Source organism: Oxyura jamaicensis, chromosome 3, assembly GCF_011077185.1.
Source record: "Oxyura jamaicensis isolate SHBP4307 breed ruddy duck chromosome 3, BPBGC_Ojam_1.0, whole genome shotgun sequence".
NCBI classification, from domain to species: domain Eukaryota; kingdom Metazoa; phylum Chordata; class Aves; order Anseriformes; family Anatidae; genus Oxyura; species Oxyura jamaicensis.
The window spans coordinates 62890130-62908950 of record NC_048895.1 but is presented as its reverse complement, the minus strand read 5'-3'; the positions used below and the strand labels follow the sequence as shown (position 1 = coordinate 62908950).

The 18821-nt window shown below is 45.5% G+C and overlaps 1 protein-coding gene across 3 annotated transcripts; it reads left to right on the top strand.

The window, feature by feature from the left end:
* Positions 1–8499: 8499 nt before the first annotated feature.
* On the top strand, positions 8500–18795 carry RNF146 (ring finger protein 146). 3 transcript variants are annotated; one of them, XM_035320965.1, is made up of 4 exons: positions 8500–8641; positions 13335–13491; positions 15583–15646; positions 17034–18795. In XM_035320965.1, the coding sequence occupies exons 3-4, from the start codon at positions 15597–15599 to the stop codon at positions 18091–18093; spliced, it is 1110 nt and encodes a 369-aa protein (XP_035176856.1). In that variant the 5' UTR covers positions 8500–8641; positions 13335–13491; positions 15583–15596; the 3' UTR covers positions 18094–18795. The 3 variants fall into 3 exon arrangements, with proteins under 3 accessions (XP_035176856.1, XP_035176858.1, XP_035176857.1); XM_035320966.1 differs by lacking the exon at positions 8500–8641 and adding an exon at positions 10849–11052; XM_035320967.1 differs by lacking the exon at positions 15583–15646.
* Positions 18796–18821: the final 26 nt, after the last annotated feature.

Here is an 18821-nt window from a genome sequence, read left to right as displayed (position 1 = left end):
ACCAGCAGGTAGCTCAGAGGGGTCGATACATGCAGTTCAAAGACTTTGCTAACTTTCCAAAAAAGCATGGATGTTTTAAAGCATTTCAATACAGAGTTCCTCTTTTCAAAAGGTAACCCTAAGGTAACGACCTATCTAGCATGCAGTTTCCCAGAAAACATCTGCACAGAACCACTCAGTTTTGCCACTGGCTGCACTAGGGCCAGGGTTTAGGTGTAACTGCTAGTTTTAGTTGTCAGGAATACTTTTGCACGTGTTTTCTCTGCAAGCCAGGAGTCTGCTCAGTGCATTAGCTGGATCAGGAGAGAAAGCAGCAGTACCTATATTCAATCAACATTGTTTTGAAGAGCTCAGCTTCCCTACAGTTACCATATACCATCTAGTGATACAAAAGGAAACTGCAATTTCTAATTCATTATTCTTTGAATGGAAGATGACAACGACATATTTTTGATATTTGGCTTTTCTTCAATTAAAATAAAATGTAGTCATGATAGTGCTATCTCCAATAGTTTTTCTATCAAGAATCTTGTGACACCAGCTAGTTTTCAAGAAGATGTAACTTCCAAAGATGTCTGACTATATGAGAATCTCAGCTTCAACTAAAGTAAAAATACAGTCTGTTTTATAGCTACAGAAATACATTTTAAAGGTGTAAAACTCAGGGGCCAAATTTAAAAGAAACTCAAAGTCTAACTTTGCTTTTTTAAAAAAACTTTATTATTTTGAAGATCATGTTTTTTAAATACTAGATTAATATTCTCTGTCGATGGGAAGGAAGCCAAAGAGAAAGAGATTTCAGTGGTCTTGAGACTAGGACACAAGATTCACTACTGGGACAAGAAGGTTTTAATCCTGGAAACGCTCTGCCTGGAAAACTAAAGGATTTAAATACACTGTATTATAGGGCAGTAGCTGTTTTATTGTGGGTTTTGTTTGTTTTTTTTCTGCTTGCCTGCATCACCATATGGACAATTTCAATTCAACAGCAACATACACTGTGATCGGATTCTGACAGATGGGGTAATGGAAAAAGTCAACGTTTACTTATTGGTGGAAGAAAATTCTACCTTGCCTGCCAAATGAGACAATAAAACAAATTTGTTTTGTATGCTGTGTAGAATTTGTTATTGCTATTAAATGAAAGCAAAACAATCCAGATCTCTCCCTAGGAGTCTGCAGACAGAATGGGTACAGATCCACTGAGAGTCACAAGTAAGGAGAACTGAGAAATGAAAATCATGCTCAGCTTCTCTTCTCCCATTTCTCCTCCTCAGCGTCATGCAACTTCCTATTTTTTTGAAGCAAAATGGGAATGCTCCCATGACTAACCAGCGCAATCCTTCCAAAAGTGCGAAATAGCAGTGTATTTGCCAAGCATCACTACATACCTACATAATGTAAGCAAAACACAGAAATTATACAAGGCACAGTAGCTGGATTTTCATACACCAGTTCAGGCCTTTGCACTGAGTTCTGAATCTACAAATAGTGACCAGCGATCAGTTTAGCACAAGGAACAGGCTTGTGTCGCAGGCTGTAAAAATGAAATCTGTAAGTTTTAAAAAGAACTCTGGAGATTTTCCATGTCTTAGTGAATCCTCAATGATGGCAGAAATATACCACTTGAACGAAAATGCTTGTGTAGCATGGGGATCCCAAGCTCTACAACAGTTTAGACAAAAGGAGTGCGGCGAGTGATAAGCAACAGGGCTTCATAGAACAAGTGTCCTCAGAACGCAATCAGCATTTGTTTTTAATTGCTGAATTCAACCCTCAGCCCATCCTCTGGCTGCTAGCAAAGAGCCCAGGGTACACTGTCACTTGAGTGGCACGGTGGAGTCTTCACAGCTTCTGTTCTGTACAGAGGGTTTGCTGAAGGTGCAGGGGTGTGGACAGGGGGACATGATACCATACATCATCCACTCCTTTACTGCTAGCGTAACTTACAGCAACTCCGAGGTTCTGCACACTAGCTCCCAAATCTGCTTTGATATAAACTGACTCAAAACCACAGCAGGAAGAAAATGTTTTCCCCCATCTCTCTCTAACTGTGCCAAGTGCAGCAAGGGTCGAGCTCTTGGTATATGTAAGACATTGGCATGTCTGCAAAGGTTTATATAGTATCATGTACACTTGAAGAACCAGAAGCATATTCTTTATAATCACTGAAATATGGATTAATAGTTTTCCACTGTCAAAGCATCAGTAAAATATTAATGGCGGTGTAGACACTTACCAGAGAAAGTGGTGTCTTTTGAAGACTAATCTGGTGAATCTACTTTTCAAGCCCCTGTATTCATTAATAATTTAGTGGCGAGCATCAGACATCAATTCCAGATTGATGACACTGTAAACAATGGTAACAACAAAGAGATACATAAGGGAGAACAGAACTGTGAAGGAAGCAGATGTAGAAAGATAGAACGGAGGTGTTTTCTTGTGTTATAAGAAACAGGTATGAACTAATATGCATTAAGGAAACCATCATTGGAATAGATGGGATTTGTCCATGCTAAAGGCACTAGCACAGAAAAAGATACCATCTACATTTTGACTGAAATAAGAGCTGGTAATAAGAACTGATAATAGCGTGGGTAACATTTTAGAAGGTATAATCTTACTAGATCTTAAGCAGATCGTTTCTCATCCCCTTATTCCAATCTGTTCAACTAGATACTTTTGCGTTCCTTATTCCTTTCGTCCAGTGAGCTGTAACACATTTAAAAGTCTTTGGTTGCCAGCTTTGGCACAATCTGCTATTGCCTTTAACTGCCATTCATGGAGTGGAAAATAAAATTGTGCATTCACTAGTATATTTTCTCAGTCAATCTGAAGCTACAGTAAACTGTCACAAACCTCCGAAACACAGATGGATTTTTTTCCTAAATACAGTTTTCCAAGGTGCTGCTTCTCTTATGAAGCTGTATGCAATGACAGTAGATGTGCTTTAAGTCCCTATATCCCCCGAGAACCCTGACCTGCTTTCCTTATTCAGGTCAGTTTCCAACTGAAACCAACATGAATTTGGCCTCAATAACTTCCACAGGATCAAGGTCCAGTTTGGTACAGGATTAAGCCTACTGCTGATGAACAAACTCACTGCCAGTAAGGGATTTTGCCTTTTTTATAATCTGTTCTTTGGCCCAGCACCAAAAAGACCTTTCTAAATAGCAGGATAGGTTAGCAGAATCACAGAATTGTAGGAGTTGGAAGGGACCTCAAGAGATCATCGGGTCCAACCCCCCTGCCAAAGCAGGTTCCTTAGCAGGTTGCCCAGGTAGGCATCCAGACGGGCCTTGATTATCTCCAGAGAAGGAGACTCCACAACCTCCCTGGTTAGTCTGTTCCAGTGCTCTGTCACCCTCACCGTTAAGTTCTTTCTCATGTTGGTGTGAAACTTCCTGTGCTCTATCTTGCGGCCATTACCCTTTGTCCTATCCCCGCAAACCACTGAAAAGAGGATGGCCAAATCCCTCTGTCTCCCACACCTCAGGTATTTATATGCAATGATGAGATACCCTCTCAGTCTTCTTTTCTCCAGGCTGAACAGACCCAGGTCTCTCAGCCTGTCTTCATAGGAAAGATGCTCCAGGCCCCGTATCATCTTTGTGGCCCTTTGGTGCACTCTTTCCAGGAGATCCCTGTCTTTTTTGTACCGGGGAGCCCAGAACTGGACACAGTACTCCAGGTGAGGCCTGACCAGGGCAGAGTAGAGGGGGAGGATCACCTCCCTTGACCTGCTGGCTACACTCCTTTTAATGCACGCCAGGATCCCATTGGCCCTCTTGGCCACCAGGGCACACTGCTGGCTCATGGTCAACCTGTCGTCCACCAGGACCCCCAGGTCCTTCTCCGCAGAGCTCCTCTCCAGCAGGTCGTCCCCCAGCCTGTACTGATACGTCCGGTTGTTCCTTCCCAGGTGCAGGACTCTATACTTGCTCTTGTTAAACCGCATCTGGTTTCTTCCTGCCCATCTCTCCAGCCGGTCCAGGTCTTGCTGAATGGCAGCACAGCCTTCTGGTGTGTCAGCCACTCCTCCCAGCTTTGTGTCATCGGCGTACTTGCTGAGGGTGGACACTATTCCCTCATCAAGGTCATCGATGAAGATGTTGAACAAGACCGGACCCAGCACTGACTCCTGGGGAACACCGCCAGTCACAGGCCTCCAGCCAGACTCTGCTCCGCTGATCACCACCCTCTGAGCTCGGCCAGTCAGCCAGTTCTCCACCCACCTTCTCTTCCAATTCTTCTCACTTCCAATTCTCTCCATATTCTTCTCTTCCAATTGCTTGGAGATGGCATCCAGAACAAGCTGTTCCAACACCTTTCCATGGACAGAGGTGAGACTGAATGACCTGTAGTTTCCTGGATCCTCCTTCTAGCCTTTTTGAAGACCGGAGTGACATTGGCTATCCTCCAGTCTTCAGGCACCTCTCCTGTTTTCCAAGAACTTTCAAAGATGATAGAGAGCGGTTTGGCGACCACTTCCGCTAACTCCCTCAGCACACATGGATGCATCCTGTTGAGGCCCATGGATTTGTGTGCATTGATCCCACTCAGAAGCTCCTGAACCATACCCTCCTCAGCCAGAGGGGAGCTCTCCATTTTCCACACTCTTTCTCCTCCCTCTAGGGTCCAGGAGTCCCGAGGGGGAGTCTTTGAAGCAAAGACCAAAGCAAAGAAGGCATTCACTATCTCCGCCTTCTCAGCGTCCCCAGTTACCAGGACATAAATGCCAGGTTGCCACATGGATGTTTGTCCTAAGATGCAATCATGTCACATTTCCTAAAAACAGTATGAATTACGGGCAGGCCATTCTAGGCTTCTGTAAAAAACTCAGCAGCTTAACCAAATGTATTTGTTTTATAATTACTGATTAAATTTAGAATTTAGCATTAGATTTGTGATATCTTATGTTCTCTGATACCTGTGATTTCTGTGTGTTAAAACATGAAAAAGTAAAACTCACAATACTTCTAGGCCTAGCAAGCTTTTGATGAGACAATTTGCTCATTTAGTTACGCTGAAAGATTTAGTTTTGTATTTATGTGGAATGAGTACTCTGATGCATTCGGCCTCTCTTCCTAGTATATTAACTATCTGAAAGAAAGGTGTGGGGAGCTGAGGGTTGGCCTCTTCTCACAGGTAACTAGTGATAGGAATGAATCATAGAATCATAGAATAACCCGGGTTGGAAGGAACTCATAAGGATCATCAACTCCAGCTCCTGGATCCACACAGGTCTACCCAAAAATTCAGACTATATGACAAGTGCACAGTCCAAATGCTTCTTGAATTCTGACAGGCTTGGTGCTGTGACTATGTACCTGGGGAGCCTGTTCCAGTGTGTGACAGCACACCTCTCAGTGAAGAATCTCTTCCTGACATCCAGCCTGAACCTCCCCTGTCGCAGCTTGACACCACTCCCTCGGGTCCTACTGCTGCACCTCACTTCTGTTCTTTTCCGTAAAGAATAGAATGAAGTTACCTAAAAACAGTGTTAGAAATAAACCCAGGGCACAGGATGGGAGGTAGAGGGCAGTCCCTGTGGCCAAGGGGCAGCCTTTCTCTCTAGCAAACCAAATGGCCCAGGGGGGGGCAGCCTCAGAAAAGGGGCCCTCAGCCCCCCCAACCCTCCTCCTCCTTCCACATGAGGGCATCTTCCAGGCTACTCCCAACACAGCCGCCTTTGGCCACGCGTGGGCCACTCCATCACAGAGGCTTGCTGAGGTCACAGTGGCCACCACTGCCCCGCCCTTGCTGCGAGCCCTATAAAACAGGAGCCCTGCAGCTGGCCCACCACTCGCTGAGCTTCTAGGTGCTCTGACTGCTAGCTTGTGTGGCAGGAAGAAGCCCAGGAGCAGTAAGGCGAGCGGCAGCCCTTCTCGCTGTGAGGACAATGATGCAGTCCAAGGAAGCACCAAGAAGGAATGCACCTTAACGAGAAGAAGTGTCATGAGCAGAGGGATTGCGCCTGCGGCACAACTGACACCAGTGCCCGAGGTACCTCTGGCGCGCAGCCCACAGACACTTACAGGCGGTACCAGTGGCACCGCAACAACGCAGGGAACAGGCCACCCCCTCAGCCATACAGCAACAGGGGGCCTGGACCTAACCATAGGCACAACGGTGGCATGGGACGAAGGCAGGAGCGTCAGGCAGACAGCTGGGTGGAGCAGAGGCCTGCCCATAGTTCAGAACACAATGTGGGACCCAGCCGTGGCCATAAACCAGATGGCAGTGTCAAACCCACAAATAGGAATCAGCCGGACAGTGGCATAGGGCCTAGGGGTGGAACTGGATGAGCCCCTGGTTCAGCATCCTGGCCTGAAAACATTCCCGACGGAAGGCATCCCGTTTGGGTTGTCTCAGGCAAGGAGTGGCTTATCCTTCTGCCAAACACCGTGGGGTCCATGGAGATGGATCCACCAGCAGATGTGGAGGAACCCATGGAATTGGATCCACCTCGGCCAGATCAGACCTGCGGCTACCCAGGCATGTCTTTGCTCTCTGCCATCCGAGCCCACCAACAGTGTCACAGGAGTGCCCAGCGAGCTCCCTACTCGTTGTGCAGACTCCATCCCAAGCATTAGCTTGGAGCCACCAAACGCCATGGACATCCTGCAGGCTTACCTGCAAGATGTCCCGGCAATAAAGAACTCTGTTGCTGATTCTCAGGGGTTGTGTGAGTGCTTCTTTCCCATCCCCCATCCTTTGTGCAACACGTGGCATCCCTTCTGCACAGAGCCTCGAGGAAGAGCATGAGAGAGGACCCAGCTTCCTTCAGGCTGCTGCACTGGGGTGACAGGAGGAGTTCCTTAGGACCACCTTTAACATTTGTGAAAATAGACTGAGGGGTGAAAATAGTAGTGTGTAAGCAACTATAGGTGGCTAATTTCTTATATTAGGAGCAAGTTTCTATATCTGATTAATTGGCAATGACAGACATGGGGAAGGCTGAGATACTCAACAACTTTGCCTCCATCTGCACTGGTAGACATGCTTCCCAAGTCTTTTATTTCCCTGAACCAGTGGATGGAGGCTGGGGAACCAAAGTCCCACCCACTGTAAGTGAAGAGCAGGTTTGAGACCACCTGATGAATCTAAACAGGTACAAGTCTATGGGACCTGATGACATGAATCCCAGGGTCCTGAAGGAACTGGCTGATGTAGCTGCCAAGCCTCTCTCCATCATAGGTGAAAAGTCCTGGCAGTTGGGCAATGTCACTGGTGAGCAGAAAAAGGGAAACATCATGCCCCTACTCTTCAACAATTACAACAAAGAATTGAACAATGAGCACTACTCTTCAACAATTAAAACAATTAGGAGACATTTCTTCTTGGAAATAGTGGTCAGGCATTGGAACGGGTTGCCCAGGGAAGCGGTCAAGTCACCGTCCCTGGGGGTGTTCAAGGAAATCATAAAATCATAGAATAACCCGAGTTGGAAGGGACCCACAAGGATCATCAAGTCCAACTCTTGGCTCCATACAGGTCTACCCAAAAAATCAGACCATGTGACTAAGTGCACAGTCCAAACGCTTCTTAAACTCTGAGAGGCTTGGTGCTGTGACTACGTCCCTGGGGAGCCTCTTCCAGTGTGCGACAACCCCCTCGGTGAAGAACCTCTTCCTGATATCCAGCCTGAACCTCCCCTGTCGCAGCTTGACACCATTCCCTCGGGTCCTATTGCTGGTCACTAAAGAGAATAGGTTGGTGCCTGCCCCTCCACTGCCCCTCATGAGCAAGCTGTAGGCCATGCTGAGGTCTCCCCTCTGCCTCCTCTTTTCCAGGCTGAACAGGCCCAGTGACCTCAGCCGCTTCGTGTACGTCTTCCCCTCTAGGCCCTTTGCCATCTTCATAGCTAAGGAAAGGTTGTGCCTGGTGCATAGGGACATGGTTTAGCGGGTGACATTGGTGGTAGGGTGATGGTTGGACCAGATGGTCTCGAAGGTCTTTTCCAACCTTAATGATTCAGTGATTCCATCTGAGCTGATGCCTGGATTATTGTTTCACACCATGGTTTATTCATCTGCTGTTGACAAGAACACGGTGTACCATTCAATTGTTTCTGCTGCCGGCAGAAAACACACCTCTCCTTTCCGTACGCTACCTCCAGGGCAGCAGCTCTAGTTTTGGGACAGCACAGCCCCCAGCTGCACCCGGGTCCCGTCCCAGAGGCAGGAGGCCAGAGAAACATCCAGCCCTCCTCGGGGCAGAGCTGGGGCTGTGACTTGAGGACGTGGTGCCTAGGGACGTGGTGCTTAGGGACGTGGTGCGTGGGGACGTGGTTTTGTGAGTGACATTGGGGGGACGGGGGGACGGGGCGGTTGGAGCGCTGTGAGGGCTTTTCCAGCCCTAACGACTCTGTGACTGTGCGCCCGGGCACAGGCAGGCTCCGCCGCCATGACACCTCCTCGGTCGAGGAGCGGCCGTGGCCGCGCCCTCCCCCCGTGACGCCACCGGAGCGCGCGCCCCTCCCCTCCCGGCCCCTCCCTCCCGGTGTCGTCACGGTGGCGCGGCAGCGCCCCCCCGCTCCCGCCCCCTCCCCCCCCCCGCGCGTGACGTCGGCGCGTCCCGCGGCGGCGGCAGGTGGCGGAGCGGCGCGCGCCGGGCCCGGCCCGACCCGACCCTGCGGGTGAGTCCCCGGCGGCGGCACCGGGAGGGGGGGAGAAGGGCTCCAACGGTCCCCAACGGTCCCCAACCGCCGACAACGGCCGCGCTCCCCCCCCCCCCGCTCCCCCCGCGGCGGAGCCGGGCTGCCAGGCCCGGAACAAAAGGGCAGGCCGCGGGGTGCCGCCGGCCCCCCCTTCCGTGCCCGGGCCGCCGCAGCGCGGTGGGGAGGGAGGCGGCGGCGGCGCCCGGGGAGGCGGCGGCGGTGGCGGTGGCGGTGCGGGCCCTGCGCGGCCCCTCGCGTTGCGGCGGGGCCGGGAGCGGGCGGTGCTTGTCGCCGCCGCTGGAAATGGGGGGGTTTGGGGCTGGGTGCTGCCGGAGGGGTGCTCGGGGGGCTTGGTGCTGGAGGGGGGACGTGCACAGCCCCAGGGGAAGCGCACCGGAGGTGGTGGTGTTCGTCCCGGTACCGCTGTGCTGTGACCGCAGGCAGCAGTTCAGTGCAGTTTGTGCTGCTGTGCCGCGAGCTGTACACCGCCTGATCCCAAGGAACAGTAGGGAAGGGAGCTATAAAAGTTGTGCTTTTGTCAGGCTTGTGATGCGAGAAATACGGCCTCCCGTGATACAGGGGATTGCTTAAAATAGGCCTTAGAGTGCCTCCGAAAACGACCTGCTGTAACAGCACTGCGCGCCCGGGATAAAACCCTGGCATCGATTGGGTTGCTTTGAGTAAATCTTAAATATCGAATGTGTGCGAGAACTGCTTGGCAGCAGTGTGTGGGTAATGCTGCGGTTGCTTTCCGAGGGAATCAAAGTGGCAATTGTTTAAATCGCTACAGTGCGGAATCTGTAATGAGAGAAAAGAAAAAGTTCTTTTTGTTTCCTTCAAAACCCGCTGCATCAGTCGCGATGTAATGCCGCTGTCATTTGCCGAGAGAGGTGGAACTGCAGGATTTCGAAGGAGTTTGAATAGTGGGCTCTTGGAAATGGTGGAAGAAAAACCTTTATTGGAATTGATTCCGCTGCTCCCCCCCCCCCCGTCCCCCCCCCCACCTTTTTCTGTGCATGTCCATCAACTCTCTCTGTTTAGAGATGTTCCTGTACTTAGCTTGTGTTTCCAAAGCATTGATAACTTCAGATGAACCTATTCTTGCTTTGTTTTCCTACAAAGCACTGCTTTGACACTATTGTTTTGAGTAAGAAGCTAATGTTTTGCTTTCTTAAACAAAATGAAATATATGCTTCAAATTCACTGGTCCAATTGTAGCGCAGGACAAGAAACTCATTTTGAATAAATATGCAGCAGTTCAATACCAGAATGGTTGAATGTTCTGCACTTGACTGTTTTTCTGTGGTTTTGTTCTAAATCTATACAAGGTGTTGTTTTATTTTTTAATTAACATGTAATAGTACTGCATAAGGAATGACAGGGAAGTTGAAGCCTCATCCACCACACCACTAATTCCCAAAGATACTCTAATTTTAAGAAAGAGGTACGGAGAAGTCACTGGGAACGGGAGACAGTGAGGTTATTTATCTGCTGCGCTGTGCATTGCCTGGTGATGGTTTAAAAAACATCTGAAAGGCTCAGATATTGACAGTAACAGGCCTTCAGCTGGGAGAGTGAGTTTTTTTCCCTCCCCTTATTTAAAAAAAAAAAAGGGGGGGGGGGGGCCCCCAAAAACCATACCAAAAACAAACCAGCAAAACAAAAAAAACACTTCCCTTCTTTCTGTCCCCTGCATTTGGTTCATAGTGGCCTGTAGGGAAGGACAGAGTTCTGTCCCCTGCTTCCACCTTCCTCCACCCTGCCTCCCCCAGGACTCGAGGTATGAGATAGGGAGCTTGATGTAGACAGTCAAGTACTTAACTACATAAAAGCATTTGCTGTTTTTATTTTGTAGTGCTGCACCCCTTGATTTTTCAGCCGATGGGGACACAAAGGATTAGCTTGTGGTAACTATTTTGAAGTAATCTGTGGAGTGCTGCAGAATTTATCATCTGAGGCAGGATTTAAATACGGCTGTAGGTAACACCACATTTACATTCAGGAGCTGTGCCTTTCTGGGATTTTTTTTTTAATTATTGTTGCTGTTTTTGCTTTGGTCTCCAAAGCAAAAGAAAAATGGGGGAAAAAAAAGTAGTTTGGGCTCTGATAGGTTACTGGGAATCTGGTGGGCAGCAGTTAACTGACGAAAAAGGTTTTATTCTATCTTGGTTTAGTAAAAGCTCAACGTTTTTGTGAGGGAAGACCTCGGGTCACTGTTGGATGGTAGCTCAGGTAGGAGCTCAGCCACTTCGGAGTCATAAAGCTGCGTGGAAGAGGCTGGCACAACTTCTCCCAGCAAGCGTCCTTGGAGACTTCAGGGGAACAAAGAGCAGTCAGACACCGCCTGAGCCTCGGCGTGGGAGGAGCTGTTGCCCAGCTGCTGATGCCAGGTCGAAGCCCTTGCTCCTGGGCAGGGGAATTGTCCTTCATCCGTCGCATGTTGAATGCATGTTTCAAAATCGGCGTGTGATGGGACGCGTGGGTTTAGTCAGTGCGCAAGGGGAAGGGACTCGCAGGTTGCCACAGTTAGCCTAACTCCCTGTACGAGGTGCTTGTCTAACGTAGGAAATTAATTGCTAAGTAGAGAACACAGCTCTTAGCCACTTAACTTCAAAGGAGCAGAGTCCGGGAAAGGGTGTGTGTGTAACCACAAGCGTCTTTTATCCCGTTTTGTAAAATTTTCATGGCTGGCTTATTAAATAAGTAACAACGTAATGAAGAGGAGAGGTTACCTGAAGTCAGTTTGTGAACTAGTTCTTTTTAAGAGCTGTGCAGCATTTAGAAAGTTGCCTTACCATAATCCCATAATTATGCCCTAATTGGATTCTTCCAGGTATAATTACATGCATCGTATATGTGTGTGCATTTTTTTTGTAATGAAATCTGTCAGAGCTGACCCAGCGTCCTTCTTCATCTCCACATAACATTTGGTCTTAGAATGCTCCACCTCTGACAGGGGATTGTAGGAGGTAGCAGATAACACCTGCAGAAGGAATAGAAAGCCAGGGCCCGAGCTGAAGGGCTGGGCACCACACCCACAGCTTGTTGCAACCATCTCTTTGATCATAGCAAACATGGTATTTTGTCTGAGCGGATTAGTAGAGCCAAAATTTCAGTGGGATTGCAGCTCTCCACTTCAGATTAATGTGTGAAGAAAGGGGAAGTTGTTGGATTGATGAGGGGAGAACCGTCTCCCTTTTGAAGGGGTGCTAGGACAAGTAGGTAGGCATGTTAATTTTTGCATTTTTCCTTTTGAACGCTTGCTAAAAATAGCTGGACTGAATGCTATGTGGAGCTCAGCTATAAGGAAAATGACACATTTGAGTAATTTATCTTACACTGGAGTCATCTGAACGTTTCAATCCAACATTATTCGTGATAAATGTTCAATCGTTTGATGGGCCATAGCACAGAACACTGTAATACTAAATGCTCCATGTTCTTTCGGAGACTTAACCACTCCTTGACTTTGCTCTAGTCTGTACAGAAATCTGATCTGCACCGTGTTTACACCGAAACGATTCTTTCCTTGAGCAAATTGAAATCAAATACGTGACATTCTTGGGTCTGCTTCAAAGCATTCGTATATGTAAGATTTTGCAGCAACTGAAAATTGTAATTCAAAATGCCTAAGAAACATCTTGAAAGCTACAGCCCAGAAGAGAGGAAGATACAGCTGTATGGCTCATCAGTCTTTCTACGTACGATTGCCCAAATACTTTCTGTAACTAAGGCTGGCTCTTTCAGGTCAAGACCTTCCTGTTTAGAGCTTGAGAACAGGACAGTGAAATCTTGGTGGTCTCCCTGCTGTCACCAAGTTTGCAGATTCCTACCTGCCTGCTGTAGAGTTATTTAGGTAATTGTTAAGACACTAGTTTCCAGTGACTGTTTTGTATTTGTGAAATGAATTGGTTCAAATTCTGGTCGGTGACATACTGCAAGATGTATTTTGGCTGACATTAACTGGTAGCCTGAAGAGGGGCACGTTACCTCAGAGTCGCGGAGCCTGAACTGCACCCTCATCCTCTTTTTCAGAGATCGCATGTATTTGTTTCAGGATTGAACCTCGGAAGTGCTTGGCACTTTATAAAGAGGGCCCTAAGCTGCAGACTGCTTGAAATGTGGACAGGACCTAGGGAAATCACCTGTTTGCCTGCACTGTTTTCTCCTCAAACATCTGATAACAGCCCCTGTTTACAGACAAGATAAAGAGCTGGATAGGCCTTTGGAATAATATGATATGGCTCTTTTTATATACAGGTTTAGGAAGCTGTTGTTACTTGTTAAACTCTCCGAAAACAGGAAGTCATTTACTAGAGGTTAAATATGCACAAACATAACATACTTCCTCACTTTAGTCTTGTTTCTCATTTTGTATACATGGTTACTTTATGGAAATGAGGCATTAACTTCAGATATAATAAGGTAATTGCCTTTTATAATACTTTAGAAAAAGATAATTTGCATAAGTTAGACATCAAAATAATCGACATCAAACTGTAGGCCAAAAATGGTAATTGCAAAAATGGCAAGGTCTGATGGTGTCTGTCTGCATCAGGTAAATTAAAGGATGGTTATTTCTTTTCTCTAACAGGACCATGGCATTGTGTTTTGCTTGCTCATACCTGTGTACAATGCTGTTGTAATGGTGATACTATTTGCTTTCCATTAGTGTGCAGAGAAGCTGAAACGCTGCAGCGTACCGTTGGGCAGGACAGACCAGGAATGAGCCAGCCTTGGGAAAGAGGACCTGCCATCCTAGCTGGAGACATCTGAAGAGAGGACATCTTAGTCTCGTGGCATGCTTCAGTAGAAATTACTCTGAGAAAGTAAGCTGCTGTTGTTTTGTTAATGGACTTGCACATGCCAGCTCGTTGACAAACTGCTTAGTTGTAGCTAGAATTTGACCTGGAGTCTGAAAAATTACTGTTTTGGTGTAGGGTTATGGGAATTTACTTTCTCTTTGTACAGGATCCCAGAAGGCCTGGGGAATTTTCATATAGTTTTTATACATTACCTATTCCATACTTTGTGTGTTGATGAAGGCACCCTAGGCTATGCGTCCTCAGCTTACCAAATGAAATGTAGGTTTTAATATTAATTAAAAAAAGAGAGAGATAATAGAAGTGAGATCTGCCAAGATTGTAGACCAGCTCCTTCACAGTTGGCTTTAGGCTGTATTTATGTTAAAATGTAGCATTCAGATGCTTGTTGTTCCTTTTCTTATATCTGAACTGATGATCCAAATACTTCAAATTATTTTATTTTTCGAACTTGTCACTGATTTTAATTTATTCGATAATGTAATTTTCCCTGTTAGCCAAAATTAATAAAGTAACCCAGCTCTCCAAAAAACAGAGCTCAGTATTTGATAACCATTTTAATATGAAGCCTTTTTTGATTAAATCTTGTTATAAAATACTACTGTTAATTTCAGGGAAAATACTGTGCACTCAGATTTATTTAGTTATTAACGCCGTGAAGCTGGAATGAATGTGCACCCACAGCTGTAACTTAGCAGAACAGCAGCTCTAGATGTTTTTCCTCTTTTCCAAAGGGCTTACATGTTCAATAAAAATCTACATATATATGCCCTAGTACTGATTTATAGACAAACTCTATGAACTAGATCTGATACTTAAAAAGGTAAACAATAAAGGATTAATTAATATGTTCTTTTAGTAATAGAAAGTGAGAGCCTCAGTTCAGTTGATCTAAATCTTTAAATGGATAATTGTCCTGCATTCTGAGCACATGCAACTGCAGTTGTGCTTGTCTTTTATTAAAAGTCTTATGTTGCAGGATAGTGCTTGGTTAGAGATGAGAGTGTTCATCTAGCTGTATTAATTTTACAAATGTTTTCCTCTAATTCATAAAAAAAACACTTAAGACTTTTTCAAAATAAGGCATTTATTCCTCCTGTCCCTTCATATGCTGCACTATTAGCCCAGTCTAGTAAGGAATCAAAGAGCCTTCAAATTAATAGGTGACCTATTGAGCACAGCTCAAATGTTAATGAGAACTCTCACATTGCTTTTTGTTTACTCATGATACAGCATAATATGTTTACTCATAATAGTAACAATACCAGAATTTGATTTGTCAAAATGGGTTTCATTGTTAATCCCAGCAGTCTCCAAATTCTTACTTATGATACACAGATTATATAGAAGCTACTTATCTTCATGTTGTTTTTATCTTTTCTTTGAAGAGGATAACCTTATACAATGTATTTAGGGAAAAGAACCTTTTTGTAAAACTGTAGCATGGAAATAAAAATCTCAGCTGCTGTGCCTTTTTGCACAGTAGTATGTCATTATGGGAACACTTGAAAATTCAGATCTTTATTCCTCAGCCATGGTTGGCACAAATTAATGAATACATGGATTTTCTTTCAGCTCTTCTGTTGAGATACTGATTGTGTTCATGGGTATTCTGAAATCTGAATAGCTTTTCGTCTCTCCTTTTTCTAATAAGTTTCTCGTCATAAAAACCTAGTTTTGGTGTAAAGTTCTGCTTCCAAATATAACCTGGAAAGTGTGAAGTTGCGAGAGAGCAACTAGTTCACACCACTTTTAGAATGTGTCTCTCATGTAGATGTGCACAATAAAGACAATTACCAGGTGGTAATGCTGTCTGTATCTGCACACTGACTGAAGAGCTAGTATGCATATTTGTTCTTAATCTCAGAGAAAGAAATTCAGATACAAAGGTGGACGCAGTTATATGCCACTTCAGAAAAAAATATATGAATGGTAGAGCTTAAAAACTTGATTAAAAAATTAGATTAAAGAAAGGCATTGCTCTTCCGAGAGGAAATTACAGTAACAAAAGGGAATGGGTAGCATATAGAGATGCATTATTGTAAAGATAAATTTAGACACAGAAGCATAAACCTTTTTTTTTTTTCCTAATCCCAGCATGTGTTCATAAGATGGACATAAGTGGAGGCTTTTACTGTAACACGAGGGATTTTCTCTTGAGGTAATGCGTTTTACTAGAAATACGTCTAATAACTGGAACAAGCTGTCCAGGGAGGTTGTGGTACCACCATCCTTGCAGGTTTCAAAAAAGTCAGCTAGACAAAGCCATGACTGATCAGACCTGATACTGGTGGTAGTGCCGTGCGGAGCTGGAATCTGGGCTCCTGTGACCTCTAATGGTCCCTTCTGTCCCACTCTTCTGTGGTGACTTTGGATGAACTATTTTCTGTTGTTTGTACAAAGAGGACTAGTTTTACTGAAAGGCTATTTTGCTGAGCATCAGCCCATTGCTGCCAAATTCCTTCGAGATTTCAAATGAAATCCCCCATCCCCCAAAGCCCACTCTTCTCCCTCGTTTGGTATCTGCTGTTCTGTTTTGATGAGAATAAATGAGATCATAAAGGAAAATAACCATGAAAGACTGTGAAAGATTTCCATAGGTAAAATGTAGTCTAGCAGGCATTTGTATGTCCAGGCTGGAATATTTTACTTATTGAAATCCTATGAAATGCCAGAGTAACATTATAGTTGCTTACAAAAATTCTGTTTAACAGCAGAGGTAAGACATGGCCATAGAACACACAGACAATGACTTCACAAACAAATCATGGCTGCTTATTTCATCTCCTGCAATAGATATGCTGCCCCTTCTGCTTGGCTGGAACAATTCCTTTTGAGGTACCCTCAGCTAGATCAGCAAGTTAACCTGTTTTCTAGGAAAGAGAAATCTGGGATAGCTTTTGAAAAAGCCACCTCAGTCTTGAAATCCAGTTCTTCCTGTAGCCCTGTGGTTGTTATGAGCCCTGTCTGCGGGCTGGTACGCTGTGGTGACTAAGAAACAGCGAGTGGGAATACTCCAGCCTGGTTCTGCTGCTGGGCATATTTTGTACTATGGAAACCTAGCCTGAAGTACTGTTCTGGTAATCCCCTAGTCAAGCTGATGATCACCAGTACTGTACAGATGGATTGTTTTGTGTGTAGGTCACCTCTTGAGAAAAGAATCATAGCCTCTTCAGATTTTCTGAGGAAACTCCAAAATAACAGGCTGGCTGCATGCTTTGTAGTACCTTTAGGCTGCATGAAGCTAGCTGATAAACACTGCTTCAGAAAAAGGACAGAGGAAATTCCAAAGTTTGGCATGGTATTGTGTTAAAAATGAAACAAAAGATTAAAAATCAGTGATTGGGAAAAGAAATTCTACCAAAATTCACCTTAGTTTGTTGACTCGGAAAACAGAATGTTAACCCAACAGTTATGTTAGAAGCTGAGCTTCATAAATGATACCTCATCTTAACCTAAGGCAAGTGTCTAATTCTGTGGATGGTGAGGTAAGGTGCCAGTTTAGGTTGACACAGTAAACTGATTTACATCTCTTTGATCTTCTGCAGGATGGCTGGCTGTGGTGAAATAGATCATTCGATCAACATGCTTCCCACAAATAGGAAGACAAATGAGTCATGTGCTAATGCAGCACCTTCCCTGACAGTCCCTGAATGTGCTATCTGTCTGCAAACGTGTGTCCATCCAGTAAGTCTGCCTTGTAAACATGTCTTCTGCTATCTGTGTGTGAAGGGAGCTTCTTGGCTTGGGAAACGATGTGCGCTCTGCCGGCAGGAGATTCCAGAGGATTTTCTCGACAAGCCAACCTTATTGTCACCAGAAGAACTCAAAGCAGCAAGCAGAGGCAATGGAGAATATGCTTGGTACTATGAAGGTAGAAATGGTTGGTGGCAGTATGATGAACGTACCAGCAGAGAGCTGGAAGATGCCTTTTCCAAAGGTAAAAAGAGCACTGAAATGCTGATTGCTGGGTTTTTATATGTAGCAGATCTTGAAAATATGGTTCAGTATAGGAGAAACGAGCACGGACGCCGCAGGAAAATAAAACGGGACATTATAGATATTCCAAAGAAGGGAGTGGCTGGGCTTAGGTTGGACTGTGACGCTAACACTGTCAATCTGGCGAGAGAGAGCTCCGCTGATGGTGCAGACAGCACACCGACCCCAGGGGCTGCAGCCGTACAGCCCCTGGTGCCCGTTTCTGCTAGGCCCCTGCCGTCACTCGATGGTCAGCTGATGAGTCCTTCAACGCCATCGCCTGATGCAAGCGCTTCTCTAGAAAACTCTTTCGCCCACTTGCAAATAAATGGAGACAGTATGGCCGAAAGGAGCCATAGGGGAGAGGGAGAGGAAGACCACGAATCATCATCTTCCGGTAGGGTGCCGGCCCCTGACGCCTCTGTGGAGGAGACCGAATCGGATGCTAGCAGCGATAGCGAGGATGTGTCTGCCCACCTCCAGCAACAGCCATCCTCTGCCCAGCAGAGACACTTGAATGCAAACGCAAACCAGTCAGGAGCGGATAGACCAGTGGCAGGGGGAGGGGTGGTAAACGTGAGCGTAAGGTCTAGAAGGCCAGATGGACAGTGCACAGTCACTGAAGTGTAAATCTGGAGCCATGCGATTTGAAAACTCAGTCCTATACTTGTAAATTTTCTGTCCACATTGGCATTGCACTCAAACCTAGCAGTGTGTTTGGTGGGAGGGTGGGGTGAAGGGGAGAACCAGATCTGACCTAACTTAAGTCTCTTAACATGTCTCAGCTGGAAGACTAACTGTAAGAAACTGGGTCGTCCTCTTAATGGTTTGAAAGCTGCTTAGCAATACCCAGTTTTCTTGAAAATGTCTCGTGTTTATTTTGTAGCATCTTCCCCTTGAAGATACGCGGTCCCTTTTTGGCCAATGTATATCTACTGTACAACTTGAATTGTTTTCATTATCTGACTGTTGCATCAAGTGTCTTACTACTTTCTGCATGGATTGATGTATGAAAAGAACACTAAAGCACTGTGGGAGCAGGCGAGATGTTGGGTGTGAGCAGGATGCTTAATTTAATGTGAGAAAATAGATGTGAGTTTGAAGTTAAAATGTGTTTTTACTAGACAAAGAGCAATCATTTACCTTCCTTCAATGGAAATGTAAAAATGCTGTTAACTTTTGTTGCAAATTCTTACCTATACACTTCATGGCATTTTCACTGGCTTTGCCATCTAGTCCTTGTAGTTCTGTTTTTGAGGTCTTTCTTGATCTGTCTCGTTTTTGTTACGGAATTTATAATTTAATAAAACTACATTTTACCAGTAACAATCTGAGATACGTCTCCAGTTTAATTGAAC